This window comes from Saccostrea cucullata, unplaced genomic scaffold (assembly GCF_032062105.1).
Source record: "Saccostrea cucullata isolate Sc308-1 unplaced genomic scaffold, CSIRO_AGI_Scuc_v1 ctg1092, whole genome shotgun sequence".
NCBI lineage: Eukaryota > Metazoa > Mollusca > Bivalvia > Ostreida > Ostreidae > Saccostrea > Saccostrea cuccullata.
The window spans coordinates 126,874-150,626 of NW_026926803.1; the positions used below are offsets into that span (position 1 = coordinate 126,874).

Genomic DNA, 23,753 nt, shown 5'->3' on the forward strand with positions numbered 1-23,753 from the left:
GGAAAAACGGGAGAACAGAATATAAAGAGGATGTATTTTTTCTCATGAGCTTGACATTGATCTATATTTCATTCACTTTATAAAGGACTTAAGCCAGAATGTACAAAAATCCGCCCTGTCACCAAAACAGATGAAACTTTTTCAAACAATGCTCTTAGATTAGTATATTATATAACATTTTATTTTTTATCAATATCTTTTCTAGTTTTATTTTTACAGCCGTTTGAATTTGGTATTGTTCTCACTGTTAATTCTACGACGTCATGACGTTGCCGTTACTTATTCTAACGTCATGACGTTGCCTTTACTGACTTTAATGTCATGACGTCAATTGTATATACTTTATCGTCATGATAAGAAATCAATAAGTAGTAAACATGTAATATATATATATATATATTCTAAAGAGGAGAAAATTCAATTATTTTTATATAAATCTCAATTTATCAATTTTTCTTCAAAGAAATTCTGAGGCATTGAAAAGAGTTTAGTGTTACTTGCTTTTCTTATAGTCTGTACTTCTCTAAAGAAAATATATACTCATACTTCATAAGCAGTTACACTGTTTATTTACTATTTTATAAATGTAACAGTGTCAATTTAAAATAATAATAACAAAATTATCAGTTTTGTAAACATTTGTATTTCTTGCTCAAATAGAATTCATAATACACAAAATATTGAAGTAAACTTCACTTAAACATATTCCTAAAGTAAAACATAAAAATACATAAATCAGAAATAGTGTATAATGTATATGCAGTCAAGTTATGCCTTTTTACTGATTATTGCTACAATATCACACCTGACTTAAAACTCACACATGAAACTATAAACAGGTAAATTGAAAAAATAAGACTCTACATGCGGAGCGGCCAAATTTCCGCCTCCGACTTAAAACTCGCACATGAGATTATAAACAGTTAAATTTAAAAAAATTAGACTCTGCATGCGGAGCGGACAAATTTCTGCCTCCGACTTAAAACTCACACATGAGATTATAAACAGTTAAATTTAAAAAAATAAGACTCTGCATGCGGAGCGGCCAAATTTCCGCCTCCGACTTAAAACTCACACATGAGATTATAAACAGTTAAATTTTAAAAAATTAGACTCTGCATGCGGAGCGGCCAAATTTCCGCCTCCGACTTAAAACTCACACATGAGATTATAAACAGTTAAATTAAAAAAAATAGACTCTGCATGCGGAGCGGCCAAATTTCCGCCTCCGACTTAAAACTCACACATGAGATTATAAACAGTTAAATTTAAAAAAATAAGACTCTACATGCGGAGCGGCCAAATTTCCGCCCCCGACTTTAAACTCACACATGAGATTATAAACAGTTAAATTAAAAAAATAAGACTCTGCATGCGGAGCGGCCAAATTTCCGCCTCCGACTTAAAACTCACACATGAGATTATAAACAGTTAAATTTAAAACAATTAGACTCTGCATGCGGAGCGGCCAAATTTCCACCTCCGACTTAAAACTCACACATGAGATTATAAACAGTTAAATTTAAAAAAAATTAGACTCTGCATGCGGAGCGGCCAAATTTCCGCCTCCGACTTAAAACTCACACATGAGATTATAAACAGTTAAATTTAAAAAAATAAGACTCTGCATGCGGAGCGGCCAAATTTCCGCCTCCGACTTAAAACTCACACATGAGATTATAAACAGTTAAATTAAAAAAATAAGACTCTGCATGCGGAGCGGCCAAATTTCCGCCTCCGACTTAAAACTCACACATGAGATTATAAACAGTTAAATTTAAAACAATTAGACTCTGCATGCGGAGCGGCCAAATTTCCGCCTCCGACTTAAAATTCACAAATTATATTTTAAACAGTTAAATTTAAAAAAAATTTCCGCCTCCGACTTAAAACTCACACATGAGATTATAAACAGTTAAATTAAAAAAATAAGACTCTGCATGCGGAGTGGCCAAATTTCCACATCCGACTTAAAACTCATACATGAGATTATAAACAGGTTAATTGATAAAATAACACTACATGTGTAGTGGCCAAATTTCCACATCCGACTTAAAACTCACACATGAGATTATAAACAGTTAAATTTTAAAAAATAAGACTCTACATGCGGAGCGGCCAAATATCCGCCTCCGACTTAAAACTCACACATGAGATTATAAACAGTTAAATTTTAAAAAAAATAACAATTTTTTTAAAAAACATATATACAACATATATATATAATAACAATATATAAAATACAATGAAGATTAACTAACTGTTCACTCCTCGGGAACACTTCCACAACTACTGTCATCACTGTCAGACTCATCCACAGCAGGTGGGATGTCAGCTGCATCAAGGACATGCTCACTCCAGTCACGCACACCATATGTCCTTTGTTCATGCCTTCCTTTTGCCAGGTACCAAATGATGGCTGCTATGTGAGAGCACATGCCTACAACTCTGGCACCCGCTCTGCAGGTACAATACCATGCTACTACAGAGTCATCAGAATACTCAATCCAAACTAAATACTGTTTTGATGATGTGTGCCGACTCTGAATTTTTACCTTTAGGAGCCTATCATTTTCTTTATGGAAGGAAATATCACAACCTCCCTCAATGTGTTCTTGAATATAGCTACGAGAGAGCTTCAATTGATAGGTGCCACAAGTCAAATTCCGCAACTGATCCTCATCCAACATGGGGAAATTCTGAATTTCACATTCAAGAACTGTTTGCCATTGAGTAGATCTTCTGTTAAGTCCATTCTCTTGAACCATTCGTTTGAGATTATTCACCTATTAAGAAAGGCAGTAATGCAATGCATATATGAACTGAATCATGTGCATGTAATTATAACATATACTGATGTATTCAAGAGAGATGAGCAAGATAGAATTAAAAAAAAATTAAATGTCTTCTTAAATGCAGATTTTTGCAGCTGCTCAATTACATTACGATATTATACAAAAAAATCAATTTGTGCAACTTAAATACCTGTTTGGACAGATAGAGCATTTTTGCTGCCTCTGCATCATCAGCCTCAGTGCTGTTACTTTTACTCAGGGGTGGAGAGAATCTGTTTGAGAGAGCGCAGACTATCCTCACATAGTCACCGATGAAGGGAATTTGATTCGTGGGTAGAGTCTTCTCTAAATATCTCCACCTTTTGATACGTGCGTTTGAAGATTCCACTACCCATCTGACCTGAAAAATATGTTTTCAAAACTTATTCATAGTAGATATATCTTAAACAAGAAATTGCAAATAAATTTATTGAAAGAATTTACATGTTATTTACCTTTGTCACAAGTCTGCTCATATTTGCATCATCAGTAGTCATTTGGTTTTGTCCCTTGAGCAGAAATCGGGGCATTTCTGCCTGGATTCCAAGGTCTTCAAGAAGAGGCAAAGCATCCCTGAACCCGCGGTCAACAATAAAGATGTCGTCTTCACTTAGCCAGCTCCGAATATCTTCAGCATTTGTTTTAATGATATGTTGCAGAATTGAAGCATCATTGTTTTTATTATCAGCTAGATATGGTCCTAAGATTGAAACATAGTAACCAGTAGTAGTCACGATAACCATAGGTTTGATTAGTGGTCTCCCCTTGTGGATGCTGTAAGAACGTCTTTGGAAGTGGAAATTATTGCTCTTGGCTGTGTAAATGTAAGTACCATCCAGTACCAATATGGCCTGTTTCTTCTCGATGTTACCGAACAGTGTCTGTGCTAGCTGCCGTGTATGGTCGTCGATGACTTCCTCTCTTCTTATGTGTTCAAACCCAAGATGGTGCGGCACAAAGCTGATCATCAATGCTGTTCTTACAGCACTAATAGCTCTCCTTAAGCTGGATTTGGAAGTTTGGAAAAGTGTTGACAGTATTTGATTGGACAAACCAGTTTTTAATTTGCACAGGAATATTGCAACGGATTTTCTTAGACTTCTAGATGGTGTCGGTTTCACTTCATCTCTCACAGAGTCACATATTGTATGGAAATCTTCCTTGTTGAGTCCCAGCAAAGATAAATAGTCTGTATCGGTCAGAGTCATGGTGTCATCAAAGTCCAAAAAAGACTTGTCATGTTTATGACATAAAACACGCATCTCTTGAAGTAAACTTAGGATGGTAGTTCTGTTAACAAATGCATGGTCTGTTGTTGGTAATTGCTGAATTGCAGCAGTTGTGAAACGTCCATTTTCCACATGACCAGGACAACATCTATTTCCAGATGGAATTAAGACATCGTGTTCGATAAAAACAGATGTGCGGCATTCTGGTGACACTACTATCAATTTTGGCCCTGGTTTCTTAGAAACTATACAATAGGCATGAGTCTTCGCAGTGGATTTCAGTTGCAAGGATACAGATGGTGGACTGGAGAGATGTTTTCTGTTGTCATTTGTTTCGGACGCTGGACATTCCCTGTGAATTGCGGTAGAGCAGGGTGTTGCAGATGGTTTACGGCATGAAACATCTCTGTAATAATTGCTTCTACATTTGCTGCATATGACAGAATTTTCCCTTCCTTCTACCATAAACCTTTTTCTTAAATATTTTCGTATGCCTTTGTCAAGATGCCTCCTGTCATTGGGTTTTGTTCTTTTAGAGCACAATACACAGTTGAAGTATTCAGTTTTGTGTCCTGGCATTATCTGAAATTAAATATAAGAATGTTTACATTTTATACATTATTATCCAGGCATACTATGAAAAAGAATTCGTATACCTTTCCAACTGAATAAAATGATATTTTTTATTTCATTTTACTGCTATAATTTATTTTAAACTACAGCCAAAAAGGCTTATTAAAATTGTGATCTTTTGAAACTATCTTCTCAATCTCATCCAGATTAGAATAACAATAAAAAATTTTTCCCATGGTCTAAGCTATCTACATGTATGCTCAGATTCATGGACTTAAATATTGATAAAAGTTTGCCTGAGGAAGAACATGAATTTTTACATCATTGTACAAAAATTGTCTTCTACTTACTCTGGGAATACTTCAAAGATATTTGAGTTTTACCACCTAAAATATTGCTGCTTTATTTTTTGTTTTAAAAATCTTTAAAACTCTTTACTGTGATATTTATTTTATGTACTTTTTTCTCCTTTCTTTTTAAATATGCACACGCGTTGGGATCCGCCCTCCAATTTCAGCAATTTATATTTAATAATGAACAACAAAAATAAAGAAGCTGAATTATAATATTAAAATTAATTTTAGCAGTTTATTACTTTAAAACATTTACTACTAATTATGTTTTTACGAATTTGCTTTAACATGCTTTAATTTGCATTGTTGAATATATTGTTTTAAGAAAAAATCATTTTTTATGAAAAATCATTAAAAATATATTTAAAAGGAACATGAATTTTTTAAAGAGAGGTAACTCGTGACAACAAAAACAAAAAAACACCTGATATAAAAATATGTTGAATATCTGTGTTAGTGTGTCTATTTCTCGGTAAATTATGACTATTAGAAATGTAAACTAATATTTTTACATTAATATATGGTCTTATAAATACGTACTTTTATTTTATTTCAAAAATAGAGGGGATTCAGATTGACATGTTCCAGTGTTATCATTGCTGAAATTTGAACTAGATACTCATAGGCCTAACATTATATACAGATTTTAATAAAACTTAATTTAGACCAATGCCGATCTTTTTTGCATCTCAATCACATGGACTACAAAAAAAACTTTGATATACTGTAGATATGCATTATTGCATACCTGACAGTAGATCATACTGCAGACGACATATGGGTCAAGCGAGCGGTCCATGTATTATCAGCTCAGAATCATCATATTATATTGATGCATGTCTATGTTAAAGCTTACTTTACTTATATGTTTAGAAGAATAAAGATACTCACCATAACAAAGTCATGTAAACGTCTCTATCTTCAGTCCATTTAACTATGCATTGCATTGGTTGCATTGCATTCCGGATAGTCAGTTATATTTTATCACATCGGGATCGGAAATATTCACCTTTTTACAGATGCAAGTTTTGGCGAGTGGATTTTATATCCTTTAAAATTCATTTACGGGCACAATAGATTATTCAAAAATAAATAATTTAATGTGACTAATTAAGTTTAACCTTTATTTCTACCAAGCCCTACTGAGAGGGGGAAAAATCCGGAAATTATCGTTTACACAAGCCAGGCATCAAAGTACTGAGAAGTATAATTTAAGTAGGGCGCCACACGTGAACCACCAAAAACCAAATGAATTATGGATTAACATATATCAATTTAACTGTGTTTAAATTTTCATCATGGTTCAAGGTTGGCGCCTACAAAAAAATCGCTGTAAAAAGGTCTAAATTTCATTGAAACTTGGTATTTTTGCATTACCGCATCCGGTTTTGATGTTTATAATACGGCACGTGCTGTTTCCTTCCCAAAAATCAAGACGGGGACCAAAGGTTTAACATCTAATAAAAAGTTGGCCTACGTTTCGCTGCTTAATAATGAAGTTTGATTTTCAGGAATTGACAGGGCCAAATCATGCAGATTTTGGCTTAAGTTCTTTCAAGTTTTGTTTACTAATTATATATAGTCACTTGATTTATCATAAACTGTGCACAATTTTGTATTTCCTTAAACTTTTTTGTTACATAATTCAATTTAATTATATTAATACCTGCAATTTTGCCTTTAGATTTATATACTACATATAGTAAATGTTGTAATAATCTTGTGTACAATAAGATGTGTGTCATACCTCCTTCTATATCAGAGTTTACAAAGCATTTGTTGAACAGTTGAATTTGAACTTTATTCTCAAAACTGCCAAAGCAGTGAAGAAAAGATATGTACATTATAATAAACAGGAAATATTACATGTATGAAGAAAAGATACCATAGTATATCAATAAAGAGAGCTAACTCTCTCAATTATAATATCTAACAATTTAAAAAATTGCTGAGTTAATAAGTATTGATAATTTCAAAAGCATATCAATTTTTCAAAATATTTTATTCAAATAAAAATATATAGACAAATACATAACTCTTGAGTTCTTTATACACATATCGGTGCATATAAATAAGTAATGAAAGAAAGCGTGTAAGTATTTTTCAGGCCATCTTTGCAAAAATATGTACATATTTTAAGATGAGTGTGCGTTTTGGATACAATTGTAAACATTCATTCTAATTAACCGAGAATGTTCCCTCTCCGAAATGTCAAATATTCAATAAGTTATGAAAAGATTAAGAACAAAGTACATGCATGTTGAAGATTCAGAAATAACTTATAATAAACAGTATAATCTTTTTTGTACGATTGAAAAAAAAGGGAGCTAATCACAACGATAAATGCTCCTTTTCCGGTACATATTTATAAAACAGGACCTAATGCTCATATCAAAGCAGATTAGAACCGATAATTTATATTAATGGAGGTACGTACTCGACTCATAATCAGGGGTCTTTGGTTTGATTCAAGTTACCAGCGCTGCCTCAAACTTCAGACATATAACTGTATAACGAAGGAAGTATTTGGTTTCAGCAACAGTTTTCATTTTTTTTCAGTTATTCCTTTAACTGCCTTTTTGGCTTATTTTAAACAGACAAATTAAAACATGAGAGGTTGGATCCGGTGCCATGGTGGAGTGACCATCCCCTGCAGACCGAACATACCCGCCGTGTGCTCCTTGTCATAATCAGAAAATAACGGAAAAATCCGTTGTCAATTCAGTGTATACATAATGGACTCTAACAATTGGTATGAAAAACGTCAGTCAGCATTTCACTCAATTATAAATTGTATTTGCTGACAAGGTCATTGTGTAGACCAAAGACGTTACAGAATGGTGATTTAAACGAGACTGCTGGTATTCTTATTTCATCAAGTTTTATCAATACTCGTTTTAAAAATTTTTCGTACGTAGAGCTTGCTCCTGCGTATGGAATCAACTAAGATATATAAACTCCATATGCAGATGATAACAATATTTTGCTGCTTAAGTAAGGGAAGTTGACGCTTGAAAAGTTAGCCATCACGTTTATCATATAGCTTGGTTGTTAGATTACCATTAACGTAGAAAATAAAAGTATGTTATTTTTTTTAAAAAATAATAAACCCTGTATCTTAATTTCAGCATTCCATGTATTCATCGTTCTATACAATTAGTAGCTTGTAGAAAAGGAAAAATACCAAAGAAATAATTCATCATTTTTTAAACATGAGGAAACATAAATAATAAAAACTGAATAGAAAAATTTCCAAACATGACCTATTTTATTTTTACAAATAACTTCCCCATGAAAAGGCACATACTTTTTAAACCATGTGTGGAATTTAGCACATTTGTTGTTAATGATTCCAAATTATCGATAATATATTTGAATATCCAAAATGAGTAAATAAGGAAAAAAACTAAAATACTAATATTGGATATATTTCCTCTTTGTATTTTGAAAAGTGCATTATAACAAAAATAACATGCGTGATTAGATATTTTTATTCCTTGTACTTTTCAATCATTACATCTTCAAAGGGATTTTGTGTTTGAAGTTCTAGCTCCTTCTCAGACTTTTGTGTCATCAGAGAATAACACGAAAGAGAGTTGATTATGTTTTGGCCTACAATACCAGTAATACTGGTTCTTTATTTTGCCTATCTGCCTTTGATACGAACATCGGATCCAAAATGTAAGTTAATTTTCCTTACGAACTAAGTTTTTAAATCAGTTCTTAATTGAGTTTTTTATGTTGTTTATTTACCTCTAGTAGATGAATATTTAAAATATTTTCGATAATATTAAAATGATATCTAAAGGTCTTTATCTTAAAGAACAGACTTATTTGAACTATATGCTTTTGTTTTCATGGTTTGTTAAACGTCAGATTCCTTTTTTATTCAATGGTTATAAAGGGAAATTTAATAAGAGATGTTATCACAGTAATTTTCAAGGGCATTGTTTTGTTTGAATAATGAATATATTTGTAGATAATTAAGCATCTTTCTTTAACTCACTTTTAGCTGAAATATCTTTTTAAAAAAATCGATAATTCAATCAAAATAAAATCAAATGATATATGAACAAATCTATCATTACATTAGTTTTAAAATTTATGCTGATGTGTAATGAATCTGAATATTTTCAGAAATTATTTATTGACAAATATTTTCCTCAATAATTGGAAAAAAAATCGATGGAACTAATATATCGAAAGTTTTAAGTTTATATGTTTGTAGTGTGCAAAGAAGGATACTTTGGTCAAAATTGTTCGTTACCCTGTCGGTATCCAAATTATGGAGCAGATTGTCAAGAAGGATGTGTTTGCAATAGAACATTGTGCCATCACGTGTCCGGATGCCCGGCTACACGTAATTTTTTTTACATTGTCTATACTGTGATTTTTCTTTGCATCAACATAATTCAATTTGATAAATTAATTAGAAATTTATATACCAAAAAGAAGGTAAACAGTTAACGATTTCGGTTAGTTTTCTACTCTGAAAAGAACTTCGGATAAACTTAAATGTTCTCTTTTACTTCTAAAGCATGCAAGTGACTATAACTTGAATAGAGTTAACTCCCATCTGTATGTAGCTGTTAGGTGTAACGGTTGAATTAAAACTGATGTGCGACTGTTTATTTCTCACTCTATTGCAATTCTTATTTGTTTCTGCTATGTAGCTATTACTTTGTAATTGTTCTGTTATTGTGACCGTGTGGCTCCAATCCAATTATTTTGTTATTATTTGTAATTATCTTACTTTGTTACTTTTATTTTTTTTTTGTTTATTTATCATTGTTATTTTTATTTTTAACTGTGTTGTATAACTTTTATTTTCCTACTTTTCGGATACAACAGATGAACCTGAGGAAACAACAACATTGTTGGTGAACGATTCGATATTTCTGCAGAACGTAACCAAAATGAAAATTCTCTATATGTCATTAGATATCAGAGGAAAAGGTAAACCAAAGATTATCTTTTCGACAGATCAACACCTTATGAAAAACTAAGTTTTAGGTGAACCATTTTACTATCCGAGCAGAAGTACAGAATTGACTAAAATAGTTCCTCTATTTATTTTTTCTTTGTGTGTATTGTGACTGTAATTTGGTATTTATTAAATGTAACCATGATTACTTTCACTCTACAAAGTACATCTGCTTGGTATCAATTGTTAAAATTTACTGTAATTTTGTTTTGATTTGTATCATTTTTTTACAGAAAACAATACGCCGAACAAACCCATGTGGACTGATATGGATATGAAATACAAGGCCATGCTCGTTTGTACAGTCTTGTTTGGAATTCTTTTCATTATCATCATAATTGTTTACGTAAAGATAACTGTTAGTAACCGTGCACGCGTTCAGTACTTTAAATGGACAAGAAAACATGAAAAGGAAACTCGCTATTTAAATGAAACTTTCAGTTTATAAGTCAACCTGCTTTTCCTTACATGATAAAAACATACTAAGGTCGAAAGAAAGCAGTTAAAATGAATGTTTTTTAAGTAAAAGAATCCAGTTTTTTTTCTATGTTAAATTTAAGTTTTAAAAATATAAAATTATGAATAATTATCTATATTATTTTGATCAGTTATTCCAAGATCTCTGACATGCTCAATTATGATCACATGATTAAGTCTATAAAAGCATTTCAACTTGAGTTTCTATTTATCGAATCAGATATGCATACCAACTTGATGGTTCTAAAACTGGAGATAATTTTCTATACAACAATTATAGTTTTTATTACACAATTATAGAAAATACAATGTATGGCTTGATATTTCTGAAAAAAATAAATATACTGTATATAATTCAACTTGTATTTATATTTGTAATGTTCTGTATATGACAAAACGTAACAATGCCTAGAATTACGATCTACTTTATAACATATTGAATACCTTTTTTTAATTGATACAAAACACGATCAAATAAATGAAATATTTTAAATTAGTAAATTCTCTAATTTACATTTACTCAATATATCTGTTTTGATCAGTAGTCTCAAGGTATTAAAGAAGGAAAATTTTGCCTTGTTCCCATTATTTTCAAATTGTGTTTTGTCAATCTATGTAAAAAAAACAAGCACTATAACATATGTAGCCCTTTGATTCAATCTCGGTCAGTATGCTTTTCTGTAAAGTCGACGTATCTATGGATCAACTTTATCAGTGGGTTATGTTCATATATACATTATTTCAACTTTATTTTTCATGTAAGGGTTGAGAAAATTTTTTGATCGACGGAATATATCGCAGTATTAAACTATGTTTGGATTCTTATTGTGCATATATGAACATCATGCTAGTTTTTTTTTTTTTTTTTTTTTTGCATGAAATACTGCATACATATACATCTAGTAGCATAGAAATAGCTGACCACTCATAGATTTAGTCACATCTTTCAAAAAGCTAAAACAGGCGACACAAAGGTTTTTAGGCACACTATCGTTTGTCAATTCATTCCAATAAGAAAGACAGAATCATTTTCTTTGAAGCTGTAACAAAGAAGAATTATGTTCATATTTTGAAATGAAGTCTCTATCAAGCTAAAGTACCAAATATGATAATAAAAATTGTGGAATTTTTTTAATCCATTAGATCAACTTTGACATGAAACTGAAGACTGTTAATTGAATAAAATATTAGTAAATCTGAATATTAAATTCATAACTAAAGCATATGTTGGCATTTTATGTCTTTTTCAACCCAGATTATTATTTAAACAGGCAAGATATTTATATGAAGTCATACGACTTACTTTTGCCAACTTGCCAAAAAATGTTGACATGAAAGTTACCAATCGCTTCAGATAATCTAATTTTAATGATGGTTTATATATTTCCTAACGCTGTCATATGCTATCATACAAGGAATATGTTACATGATTATGTTATGTCAACATGCGCATTATTGATGTAACGTAACATGCACGATACATGTGACTTGATTATATCATGACGCCCGATAATTATGTAGTGGACATGCAACTTATTTATGTCAGCGTGAAAATATTTGCGCTAACATGTGATATAAAAAAAATTACTGTATACAGGGAAATTTTCGCCCCCGTTTTATATTCGCCCCTTTCGCCGTCTTCCTGATTGGGCGAATTTAAAACGGTGCAAATTCAAATATCACGGCATTATTTCTTAAACAAAACAATGACTGCGCGAATTTAAATCGGGGGAAAATAGTTTGCAAGTGCAAAAGGGCGAAAATAACACGGGGCGAAAATAACCCTGTATACAGTATATGCACTGTATGTAACATATTTTGTTGATATGCAACTTGTTTTCCTGCATGTTGAAAGATTAATACAGTAGACATTTTGACAAGCATATGAATAGTTGTTTGTTACATTGAAATCATCAAATAAGTTACATGCTTACATTTTAAATCAGTCACAGCTCTACTAAAGTACCTAGCATCGTACGTGTACCATAAATAAGTCATATATTGACATTAATATTTTGCATATTAATGTATTAATCTTGCATTTTGACATGAATTGGTCAAATGTCAAAATAATTATGTATCATCTTGATTATATAATGTATAGTGAGGTATTAAAATTTACCAACATTAATATTAGATGTTCTAAAAAAGATTGGTAACCTTCATTCAATATAATTATTATGCAAATAGATATATAATTTTCGTGCATGTGAGCATAATTTTCTAGCACGTATAATAGATCATCTTGCGTTTAGGGGACATAAATTTACTACATAATAGAAATAAAATTTTCATGTACAAAGAACTATATTCGGTAATAACCAATTTTTGCCCCCCAAATCAAACTTTCACGGAGAATTTTTTAATTATGTTCTAACACAGAGGGATAAATGCTGACTCCAAAGCACTGAATATTTTCATGAGCAATGACGTCATATGTTTGAAATGACGTCACGAAAATGACGTAAATTTAAAATTTCCATGATTTCTACAGAAAATAGATATTTTACGTCGATATTTTGAGAAAAAAATCACCGAGCGCATGTTTGTTTAGGCTCAATATTTTGATATTATGTGTAGAATGATAAGATCAATCAAATATATAAATATCGTTCCTGAACAAACTTGCGCTCTATAAATTCTATAGGTAAAATTGTTGAAATTTCGTCCATTTTGTCCTTTTTCTAACAAATGATATAAAATAGGACGAATTTGTGACGTCATAAAAACAAAAATAATCAATAAACTACTTTGAAATTATAATATGTTCTGTTGATTCATTTTTTAAATACAATTTATGGAATTCAGCACATTTCCAGAATTTTTCAAAATTTGACTTTTGTGGGGGCAAATATATGCAATATGCTGCATTTAGTTCTTTAAAATAAATCTCTTTAATTTGCATATGAAAATGTGCATGCTTATTATTGAGTATAATCAGTTATCACTAGAATTCCAATAAATTGCTGAAAATACCAAGGTACGCAGAACGAACGAACATTAAATATGAATTAGATCTAAATATAAGAAAGGGAAATGTAAAAAAAAAAGTATTTCATATTTGAAAGGCAGCAAAATATTTTCTATTAAAAAGGCCCCAAACTATTCTGTGTTAGCCTTTACAGTATTTGGAGTTCACTGTAAAAATTATGCACCCATTTGATGTAAAATTAGTTTTAAAATCATATATAAATTGTTAGAACTTTGAAAACTGAGATGATGAACTGTTCGGTTTGCCAAACTTTAAAAAAGATCCGAAAAGATATAATATGGTGCTCACAACATCGACATTCTTTGGTAACTCTATATATTGTGAGATCACGAGATCAACTGTGGTCTTGAAAGTGGACTCTTGTGATTGAGTCGCCTTTAAACGTACTTCTAGACTCTCGTACGTTGCATCATTTATCGAACGATCCTTGTATTGTAACTGAGAAAATCCTAAACATCAACCTTTCAGTATCCATGTATGAAACCTATGGAGACAACAAACAGTTTATAAGATCAAAATTCCATAAACAATACAAAATAGGAGCAGAGCAAACACGGACCTCCAAAACATCAGAGGTGGGATCAGATGTCCTGTATCTACAGAAACAGACTGTTTTTATCACAGTAACCTTTTAGCTGATCAAGACAAGGTCTGTCAATTAACGAGTACTCTATCATAGACGATAACAGTTGCAAACAAGCAAATTCAAAGAATTGTGGTCCCTTGATTTCGGTGCAGTCTTTTTAGGATGAGATGTCATTTTTCATGACATTTTGTGTCTAATATGAACGTCCTATCATAAGTCATCTATTTAAAAATTATCACTGAACTCCAAGGTCAAGGTCAAAGTGTTAACATTCTTAGAAGCAATGAAAAGTCTTCTCAAAAGGATTACATATGTGAAGTATGAAAGCCTCAGCCCTTACCATTCAAAAATTATGGTCAAGGTTAAAGTTTTCTCATAAGTACAAAAAATCTTCAAGTCAAGGTTAAAAGGTCAAGTTTGTTGGTATCAAATGAAAGGTCTTGCCACAAAGAATACATATGTGAAAGTCCTGGTATCAACTGTTCAAAAGTTGTGACCAAGGTCAAAGTTTTTGAAAAATAGGTCAAATCCAAAGTCAAGGTCCAAGGGGTTAAGTTCTTGGTATTCAATAAAAGGTCTTCTCACAAGAATCATATATATGTAGTATAAAAGCCCTAGCCCTTATCAGTAACAGTTATGATTTAAGTTTTTTTCATAAGTACGAGAATCTCCAAGGTCAAGGTCAAAAGGTCAAAGTTGTTGGTATCCAATAAAAGCTTTTGCTACAAGGAATACATATGTGAAATATGAAAGTCCTAGTACCTACCATTCAAAAGTTATGGCCAAAGTAAAAGTTTGGAATTTTTGTGTAAAAGATGGTAAAAATACAAGGTCAAACTTCCTAAAAAAAAAGGTCTTGTCACAAGGAATACACATGTTAAATATTACAGTCATAGCTCCACTAAATCAAAAGTTATGGGCAAGGTTAAAGTTTTTGTAACGGACGGACAGACTGACAGAGATACAGACAGACGGACAGACGAATGAGATTTAATGTCCCTTCGCTTTCGTAAAAGCTGGGGACGATAATTTCAAATATAAGTCTGCAATTTATCAAGTACATGTATATGTCAAAAGGGTTAAAAGTTGAACCTTTGTTGATACTGATTTTGGTACAATACTAAATGTTATGTGCTAAAAAGTTAATGGAGATTTTTTGTATACAAATTCGATTTGCACACTTATCGAATCTGCTTTCAAACATAATTTCTTTTGCAATTTTCTTTCACTATCGTGAATATTTTTAGAGAGGTAAAAAGAGACGTTTGAAGGAACCTTTAATAGGCCTTGCTTTGTCTTTGTTCATTTTTCTGGATATATCTAGTCTATATAGTAATGTTATGGTTATTTACATTCAATTTGGTTTAATGGGAGATTAAAACAAAATAAAATATGACATACGAATTAGAAGGAATTTCTCCTCGGAGTGTGAATTGTGAGTTTAAAGCTTACACGATTCCCAAAAAATGATGTGTCCGTCATTTTTGATCGGACTTTCGCTATATAAAGACCTGACTTAGTTACTGTTCAATGCAATCAGTCGACACCGGTGTAGACTGACATTTGCTATACAGTACTAGGAAGGACAAAAATGTTAAAAAAGGGTTGTCCAAAAAAAAAAATTCCAAATGTTCGTGAACAATGACTATTTATACATGTGTTTAATGCATATCAAAATATTTCTTATGTCAGAAGTCAGAAAGATTTAATGATAATTGATGGAACTTTATATTTTTGTAAAATCGAGGCCTTAAAATTTCGTGGATAGTGCTCACGGACCAGTCTGACGTTAATGTAATTTCATTATAACGTCAAACTTGCGGATTTTTAATTTTTAATACATGTTCATGGACACACTACATTTTCTTTATGATGTCACACTGCAAAGTGCTAGGAATAATCTTTAAGTATAGATTATAATTTATTTAATTTTTAAAATTCAAAACAATACACAATTATTTACGAAAGTCATCACTTTAAACAATTCGTTTGCTACACAGTCCAGTCCAATTTTCACTAGATTTATAACAATAAAATGCATTGAAAAATATCCATTTTCATCAAATAACATAATGATGTGTTTTTAAATTCTTTTGTGTCTTTGAATTTGTACGGACTGTTAAAAAATCGTATATACCTATCTGACCCTTCTTAGGACTAATCAGCTACGAAACACATATTTGTTATGTTTCAATATTTGGTGTTTGTCTGTTTGATCAAGGAAAATAATGTGTGTGTCATTAAGTTTTCTCTTGTTGGGAAGGAATAATTGCCCTCCAAACCACAGCTGTAAATTGCAGTCAAAGCAAACCTCCTCAATAGGTATTCATTCTATGAATTAAATTGATTGATTGTATATTGTTTAAAGTCCTTCTCGAGAATTTTTCACTCATATGAAGACGCCACCACTTGCCGGTGGAGAGCTGCAAATTTTGTCCTGTACTCGACACTCAGGTCCATTGAGCAGGGAGGGATCTTTTTCAAGCCAGCACCTACTGCGACACGGGACCTCCGTTTATATGGTCTCATCCGAAGAATCGGTCTCCACGTCACACATTTGGATTCGAACCTGCAACGTAAAGATTGACTCCTTACTTCGCGATTCTACAGCAGACGCTCTAACCATTGCACCACGCGGGCGAATCTATGATTTAGAAGAGTTAGAAGACAAAGCCAATGGAGATAATTCTTTCAAATACCCTGCTTGCTTTAGAAAAAAAAATTAATCGATTATTATTATTTTCTAGACAGATTTTTCGGAATGAATTTTGCATTTGGAAAACTCAAAATGTTATGCTCTGTACAAGAATTATTTATTAAGTAAAATTCTTACTTCAACATTAATACATAGATAGCAATTTAGGATGTTCAGGTACCTCTTTTTTCCTAAAACTGAAGCTTAAACATTTACATTGTCCACATACTATCTATTCCACGAAAGAAATATGCATTCATAAAATGAAATTTTACTTGATATAAGATAAAAAATTGTTTTAGTCGTGCCTCAATATTTAGCTGCAAGTTTCGAACCAAGCATTGTTTTCCTTATTTTTTAAAACAATATATGCAAAATTTTCTATTCAATGTATTTATAAAATTAATTTCAGTGTAATTAAATATATCAAACATTAAGTACGAAAATCGCTTTTTTCATTTAAATCAAAATATATAAATATATTAATTCGAGTGAAACAATATATAGAGTAAGCTGTAATAATTTCCGATTTCTAAATTTCCCTGTTCCGTTTAAAAGTATTTCTATCAACATGAAAAAAGTATATATATATATATAAACAAGTTCGAATTAAAAATTATCAAACACAAATAAAGCATATGATCATGGAAATGGTTACAATAGGATGGGAATTATAAAATCACATCACCTCCATGTTATTCCCGTTTTTATTGACGTTATCGCTGCTCTTGATTCAAAATGCTGAAGGTAAATGAACATTTATGGTCTCGTTTAGATTAATAAACAATTATTGAATTAAATACTAGTATCTAACATGCAATTCGGACGTTTTTTCACGTTCTTTTTCCTTTTATCAAAAAGGTCTTTTATGGTTTGCCATTTATTTTACAGATATATAAACTAATTTTTTAATAAGTTAATAAATTAACATATTTCAGACACGTTCAGTATAAATACGATAGCTATTATATAACCTATATATAACCTAGATTTCTACGTCAGTGCATGGGTTTCTTTATAAAAAAAAAACTACATAAATACCAGTCCCCCAAATGCTGCGTTTGTTTTAAATAAATTATTTATTAAATATTATGAATTATACAGTAGTTAATACCTCGTCTAATGTTTGTTATTGCTCTTTTCATTAGGTTGTTCTGATGGCTTTATTGGTAAAAATTGTGAGATAAAATGTCGATATCCAAGTTTTGGAGCAGATTGTCAGAAACGATGTATGTGTGGTGAGGCAGAATGTAGCCATGTGTCAGGATGCAAAGGTTACAGATTTTGACTTTTTAAAAAATACGTTATTAGTTGCAAATCAAATGAGCTTAATATATTTTAAATGATTGACACCCCCCCCCCCCCCAAAAAAAAAAATACTGACGAACTATCATAGTTAACTGACATATTGCTTTATTGATTATTCAATCATAAAGAGTGTTTCTCTGTACTACTTCGATAATTCCATTTAAAAATGCAATTACATTAATTAATTAAAATATGCTTGAATTTTCTTTCTTTTTTGATCGAATACATTTCAAAACATTGTCGCAAATGTTTACCTAATCAAATTAATTTTTTCTAGAAACGCTGGAAACGACTGTGGAATTGACTATCTTGCAGAGCACTCTGCCTATGTCAAACGACACAGATATGCCACAAAATAAAAGTAAAATAGCTTATATTTTTTCTGACTCAGTGGATAGTTTTCAAAAAGGTAGGTTTAATAATTTTGTTGAAAATTAAATAAGAAATTTCACTTTTGTTATGATTCATATTAACAGAAATCAAAAACCTTTTTCTAAAACAAATCAATAATAAAAAATAACATATGAGGACTACATATAACTTTCAATCATGCTTCAATATTTTACAAACTGCTATTCTTTTACATTTTGCTTTCTTTTCTAGACTCCAAAAGAAACCCTTCCGTATGGACATTATTAGATACAAAACACAAGACCTTGCTCATTGGAATAATCATCTGTTTATCTATATTCTTCATTATCATGACGCTGATAGCGAGGAAGAAGATACCTAAATATGTGCATATGTACCGGGTTAAACCTGTCGGATTCCAAAGAGAAGCCAGGATTGATTCAATGGACATTGCCTCTTTGTAAATGTGTACAAATTCAAAAAACAAGTTTAAAATTTGTTTCAAGAACATTGAATTACTTTACAAATGTTCGATTTTTTACAAGAATCTTTAAAGAGCTCAATGCACACACAACAACATTGAAATAAGAAATAAAGTTGTTAAAATCATGCTAATTATTGACAAACAAAATGAATGCCTTATTGATATGTAATGATTCTTATTGTTTCTGCTTTTTGATTGTTGTTATAGTCTTCATGAAAATTATTTGTTGTGATGAAATAATAACACATGGTTATTGATGTGTTCACTTTTTGAAGACGTCCTCGATTTCTTTGTCCATTAATGAAGTTACATTTCTGAAAAGTCAAATTATTTGTGTAAACCATTAAAGAATATATAGGATATTATCCTTTGAATTCATAAATGTTGAGGGTAAAAATATTTATCTTTCTGTTTCCTATATACCAATTGGTTCAGCACAGTTAAATGTTCTCCGCCACAGTTACAATTCAAATTTTCTGCCAAAGACACAGTAGGATCCCTAATATTAAAAAAATCAGTATATAGATATCTCTTACTCAATCAATCAATCAATCAATCAATCAATCAAGAGTTTATTCTCTGAAACTGAACTACAGGATACAATTATGAAATATGTACAATAAAATACAGTATAACTAGAGTACTTGAAAACATGTGATTATTGATTCATTTACAAAAATGATGTGTCTCGTACATGTAAGAGTAACCAGGTAATTGACGGTGTTTGTACAACTTAAACAGAACCATTCCCCATGATAAATTTAATTCCAAGCTTTTTGATATCATTGACAGCTGCATTTTTAAATAAAAATGGAACTAGTAAAAGTACTTACCTGTTCATTTAAAAATTGTAAACACATTCTGATTGCATACGCAAGTGCTCTGAAGTTAACAGCAAAAAGATGCTTATGTTTCTTATTAACAATATCTATGCGGTTTTAGTAGACCAGGTCTTCCAACAATCTATTGAAATTCCCATAAGTATTAACTGTTGTAAGCAAACCTATTTTTGTATTCATATCAAGAAGAATTTGTGCAAAATCTTATGCATGAAAAGAAGAAAACACTTGTTTGGCCTTCAACTCAACATAGATATATCAACGGCGTATTGTCAATCAAAAATGGTAATTTCTATTTCTAAGTCGATAGGATACATCCTGGTGAACTTGAGATTAAAAAAAAATACCACAGAGTCTGTTTCATACTTGGAGTTTTTACTTGAAAAAGATGTTAATGGTACTCTAACCAAGCTCTATGAAAAACGCAATGACTTTAACTTTTCTTTCGTCAACTTCCCTTACTTATGCAGCAGTATACCTTCATGACATGCGTAGGGAATTTATATAAATCTCAGTTGATTCGATGAGCAAAAACATGCTCTTTGCATGAACAATATCTACAACGAGGTATATTATAGACAAAGAAGAATATCAACAGTCTCGTTTGAAGTTATCCTTTCGTAAATTCTATGGTAGACACAATGATCTTGTCAGCAAATACAATTTATCTTTGAGTCAAATGTTGACTGACTTTTTTCATTCTAATTGTTAGTCCATTATTCATACACTGAATTGACGACGGATTTTTTCTTATGTTTCCCGATCGTGACAGGGGGCACAAGGCGGCTGTGACCGGTCGACACGGGATGCTCACTTCTCAATGCCACTTTTAATGTTTAAAGGTCCTTGTTTGCTCTGCTTCTATTTTGTATTGTTTACTGTACTTTGATATTGAATACTGTTCGTTATTTCCCTATCCTTCATTATGCAAGTTAATTAAGATTTTACTTGAAAATGTTTGATCCTAACTGATGATCTATTTTTAAGTGCTAAAAAGTACCATACAATACTCATTCCATAGCCCTCAAGTACTTAGCTAAATGGCAATTATAGCAAAACTCTCATACATACGATGTTAAAATTTAGGCGAAGCTTTGTTTTCTTTTTTTTTTCTTTACTTCTGTGATATTTGCGCGTTCAAAAATTACGGAATTTTAAAACTCGTAAAGATTTGTAAAAATAAGTAGCACTTGAAAAACCGTCATAGGGTATTAATAATCTGCTGCTTGAAGGTAACATTGTTGTCTTATTTGTAAATTTTATTAGGTTGTTTTCGCTATAAAATTAACTTGCTTGGTAAGAAATATAATACTCGGAAAAAATATTTCTGCGTCTATAAACACACTGCTTCAGAGCATGTCAAGTGATCACCTAGACCACGTGATTCGCGCATGGATAGAACGGTGCAGATGTGCTTTAAAATAAGAGAGGACAACTTTTAAAAATAATGAACACTGAACCACAAATTTATTTGTTTTATTTATTTAAATCACTGAAGGATTTAAATGTTTTACAAAGCAATTCCGGTAAAAGTTCCGATTTTAACCGATATTGCGTCGATCTCGGCAATTCTCAGAGTAGCTCTGGTTCTCTGCCCTTGATTCCAGTCCTTGTCGCTAGGAAATCAGAAGTCATAAATTATCGTTACTTGACAAGAGTTATGGTCCGTAGCAATGGCTGCGCCCAGGGATAAGCTTGGCCGATTAAAGGTTTTCCATCCCTAAAGGGACCAAATTCTCTAGCCTTAAATGTCCGTCAAGTGCATAATACTCTAATATTATATTATATTAAATTATATTACATTAAAGTATGTCTAAATAAACTGAATATTCAATGCCTACACATCTGTTAGTATTACAGGCCCAAGTTGGTTATACATGTACGGAAAAGTAGTTCGGATTTGATTTGAAATATTTTGGTATATTAATGCGCAATATTCATTACTACATGTATTAATTAAATAAGAAATCAGTCGTTATGTAAATATTATTTATTTTAGAATTTGAATAAGTATGAATAATAATGATGAAATATTTATATCAAACATGAATATAATTATGAATGTGTATGTATTACGGCAAGTTTACAAGTAGAAAGGTATACAGATTGACAGGTATACAGGTCAAAGGGTAATCTATAGGTATATAGGTCTACGAATGGAAAGTTATATGGGTTTACAGGTAGACTGGTCTATGGGTTGATAGTTCGGATACAGGTCTACATGACTGCAGAAATACTGTTCGATAGGTCTAGGGGTGTATAGGTCTACGGGTTGACAGGTCTACAGGTCTACGGGTCTACAGGTCTACAGGTCTACGGGTTGACAGGTCTTTGGGTCTACAGGTATACAATTCTACGGGTCTACAGGTCTACAGGTCGACAAGTCTACAGGTCTACAGGACTACAGGTCTACAGGTCAACAAGTCTACAGGTCTACAGGACTACAGGTCTACGGGTCTACAGGTCGAGAGGTCAAAAAGTCTACAGTCTACAGTTCTACGGGTCTACAGGTCAACAGGTCTACAGGACTACAGGTCTAAGGGTCTACAGGTCGACAGGTCAACAGATCAAAAAGTCTACAGTCTACAGTTCTACGGGTCTACAGGTCGACAGGTCAACAAGTCTACAGGTCTATAGTTCTACGGGTCTACATGTCTAAAAGTCTATGGGTCGACAGGTCGTCAGGGTATAAAGATCACAATAAATATGAAATGATTATACGTATTAAAAAACAAGGGATTCAATGTTTCCTAGATATTATAGTATACAAAATTCAGATTGATGATTATAATTTTTGGACAATTTACAAATTATTTGAGAAGTCATTGTGTAAATGAAGTAAGAAATGAAAATATAAACAAATTATATGAGATGACTATATTGTTAAGTTTTAAAAATTGGAAACGGTATGACCGATGTCATCGATAAGTTTTTGGTAAACATCGCCATTTGAAAATCCGTATCGATTTCTATATGAAAATTCATGCAAAACATCCTGGATCTTGTCGTGCAGAATGCCTTTCATTTTCTTGATTTTGTTTTTCGTAATACCCCAAAGGCCCTCAATTTCGTTGGTACATGTTCCATCACTGGCTAAGAATTCTTTAGAATGATTGACTGTTTTGTGCACAAATCCCTCTTCAACCAAAGTGTTATATGCTGACCAGCAATCTGAATGAATTGTAGAACCTTCGGAAACAGATTCTTAAATAATAGGTAATAGAGTGTCTTTATTTCTCTTTTCCACTACCCGAAAAATGACTTTTCTGGTTCCCTTTTCAACCATACCAAAAACCCACGTATCCTGTCTTCCTGTTCCTCTGTTATATTTTCTTTTTTTTTCCAAATAAGCTTTCGTCAATTTCTATAATTCCCATACTTTCTCCAAGTGTAATTGGATCATTCTTTAAAAATTGCGATGTCATCGATCGTAATTTGCGAAACCACTCTATAACTGTGCCATGATTAACATCAACCAGTTTCTCAATTTCATAAATTTGAAAATCCATTTAAAGTAATATAATATTTCCGTGAGTTTTTCCAGTGATAATTTGGAATTCTGTGAAAAAAATGAAAATAGTTTATAAAATTTAGAATAACAGTGTAATAAATTGATAATGTTTTAATAAAATAATTGTTTGTTTTGAATCTTTACGGATCAATGTTTTTTTTTTTCCTTTTTCATTGAAAATGTTTCCTACCTCAAAGATTGAATTTTTCCTAATCGAACAAGATGAAATACAGCATGGGCATTTCCATTGAGCCTGATCGGATAAATCTTTTCGCTTCACTAAATTCATTTCCGATCCACATACTACACAGTCCATACGATTTTGTAAGATGCTTATTTCCATTAAATATGATATTAAATTTTCCTTATTGGAAATGATTTTGTAAAATTCAAAAGCTTTCGGAGCCCGTTTCAAATTTTCGGAATTGGTATCCATTTTGAAAAAAAAAATGGAACCAGTATAAGAATCTTTAGAGTATCGAAAACTTTGCTGAATAAAATTTTAAGTATCCATAGCGTTACTATGTATTTGTTACA

At 31.6% G+C, this 23,753-nt stretch overlaps 2 protein-coding genes across 2 annotated transcripts; one reads left to right on the forward strand and one right to left on the reverse strand.

Moving 5' to 3' along the window:
- Nucleotides 1-2,264: 2,264 nt before the first annotated feature.
- On the reverse strand, nt 2,265-5,788 carry LOC134272680 (uncharacterized). Its single transcript, XM_062754881.1, has 4 exons — nt 5,738-5,788; nt 3,290-4,645; nt 2,986-3,195; nt 2,265-2,786 (listed from the first exon to the last, which is right to left on the reverse strand). Exons 1-4 carry the CDS (start codon nt 5,786-5,788, stop codon nt 2,265-2,267), a joined length of 2,139 nt encoding a protein of 712 aa, XP_062610865.1.
- A 1,457-nt stretch (nt 5,789-7,245) lies between these two features.
- On the forward strand, nt 7,246-18,846 carry LOC134272681 (uncharacterized). The gene is made up of 8 exons (XM_062754882.1): nt 7,246-7,741; nt 8,551-8,670; nt 9,218-9,349; nt 9,841-9,945; nt 10,207-10,413; nt 17,872-17,997; nt 18,309-18,440; nt 18,635-18,846. Exons 2-8 carry the CDS (start codon nt 8,592-8,594, stop codon nt 18,844-18,846), a joined length of 993 nt encoding a protein of 330 aa, XP_062610866.1. The 5' UTR covers nt 7,246-7,741; nt 8,551-8,591.
- The last annotated feature ends 4,907 nt before the right edge of the window (nt 18,847-23,753 follow it).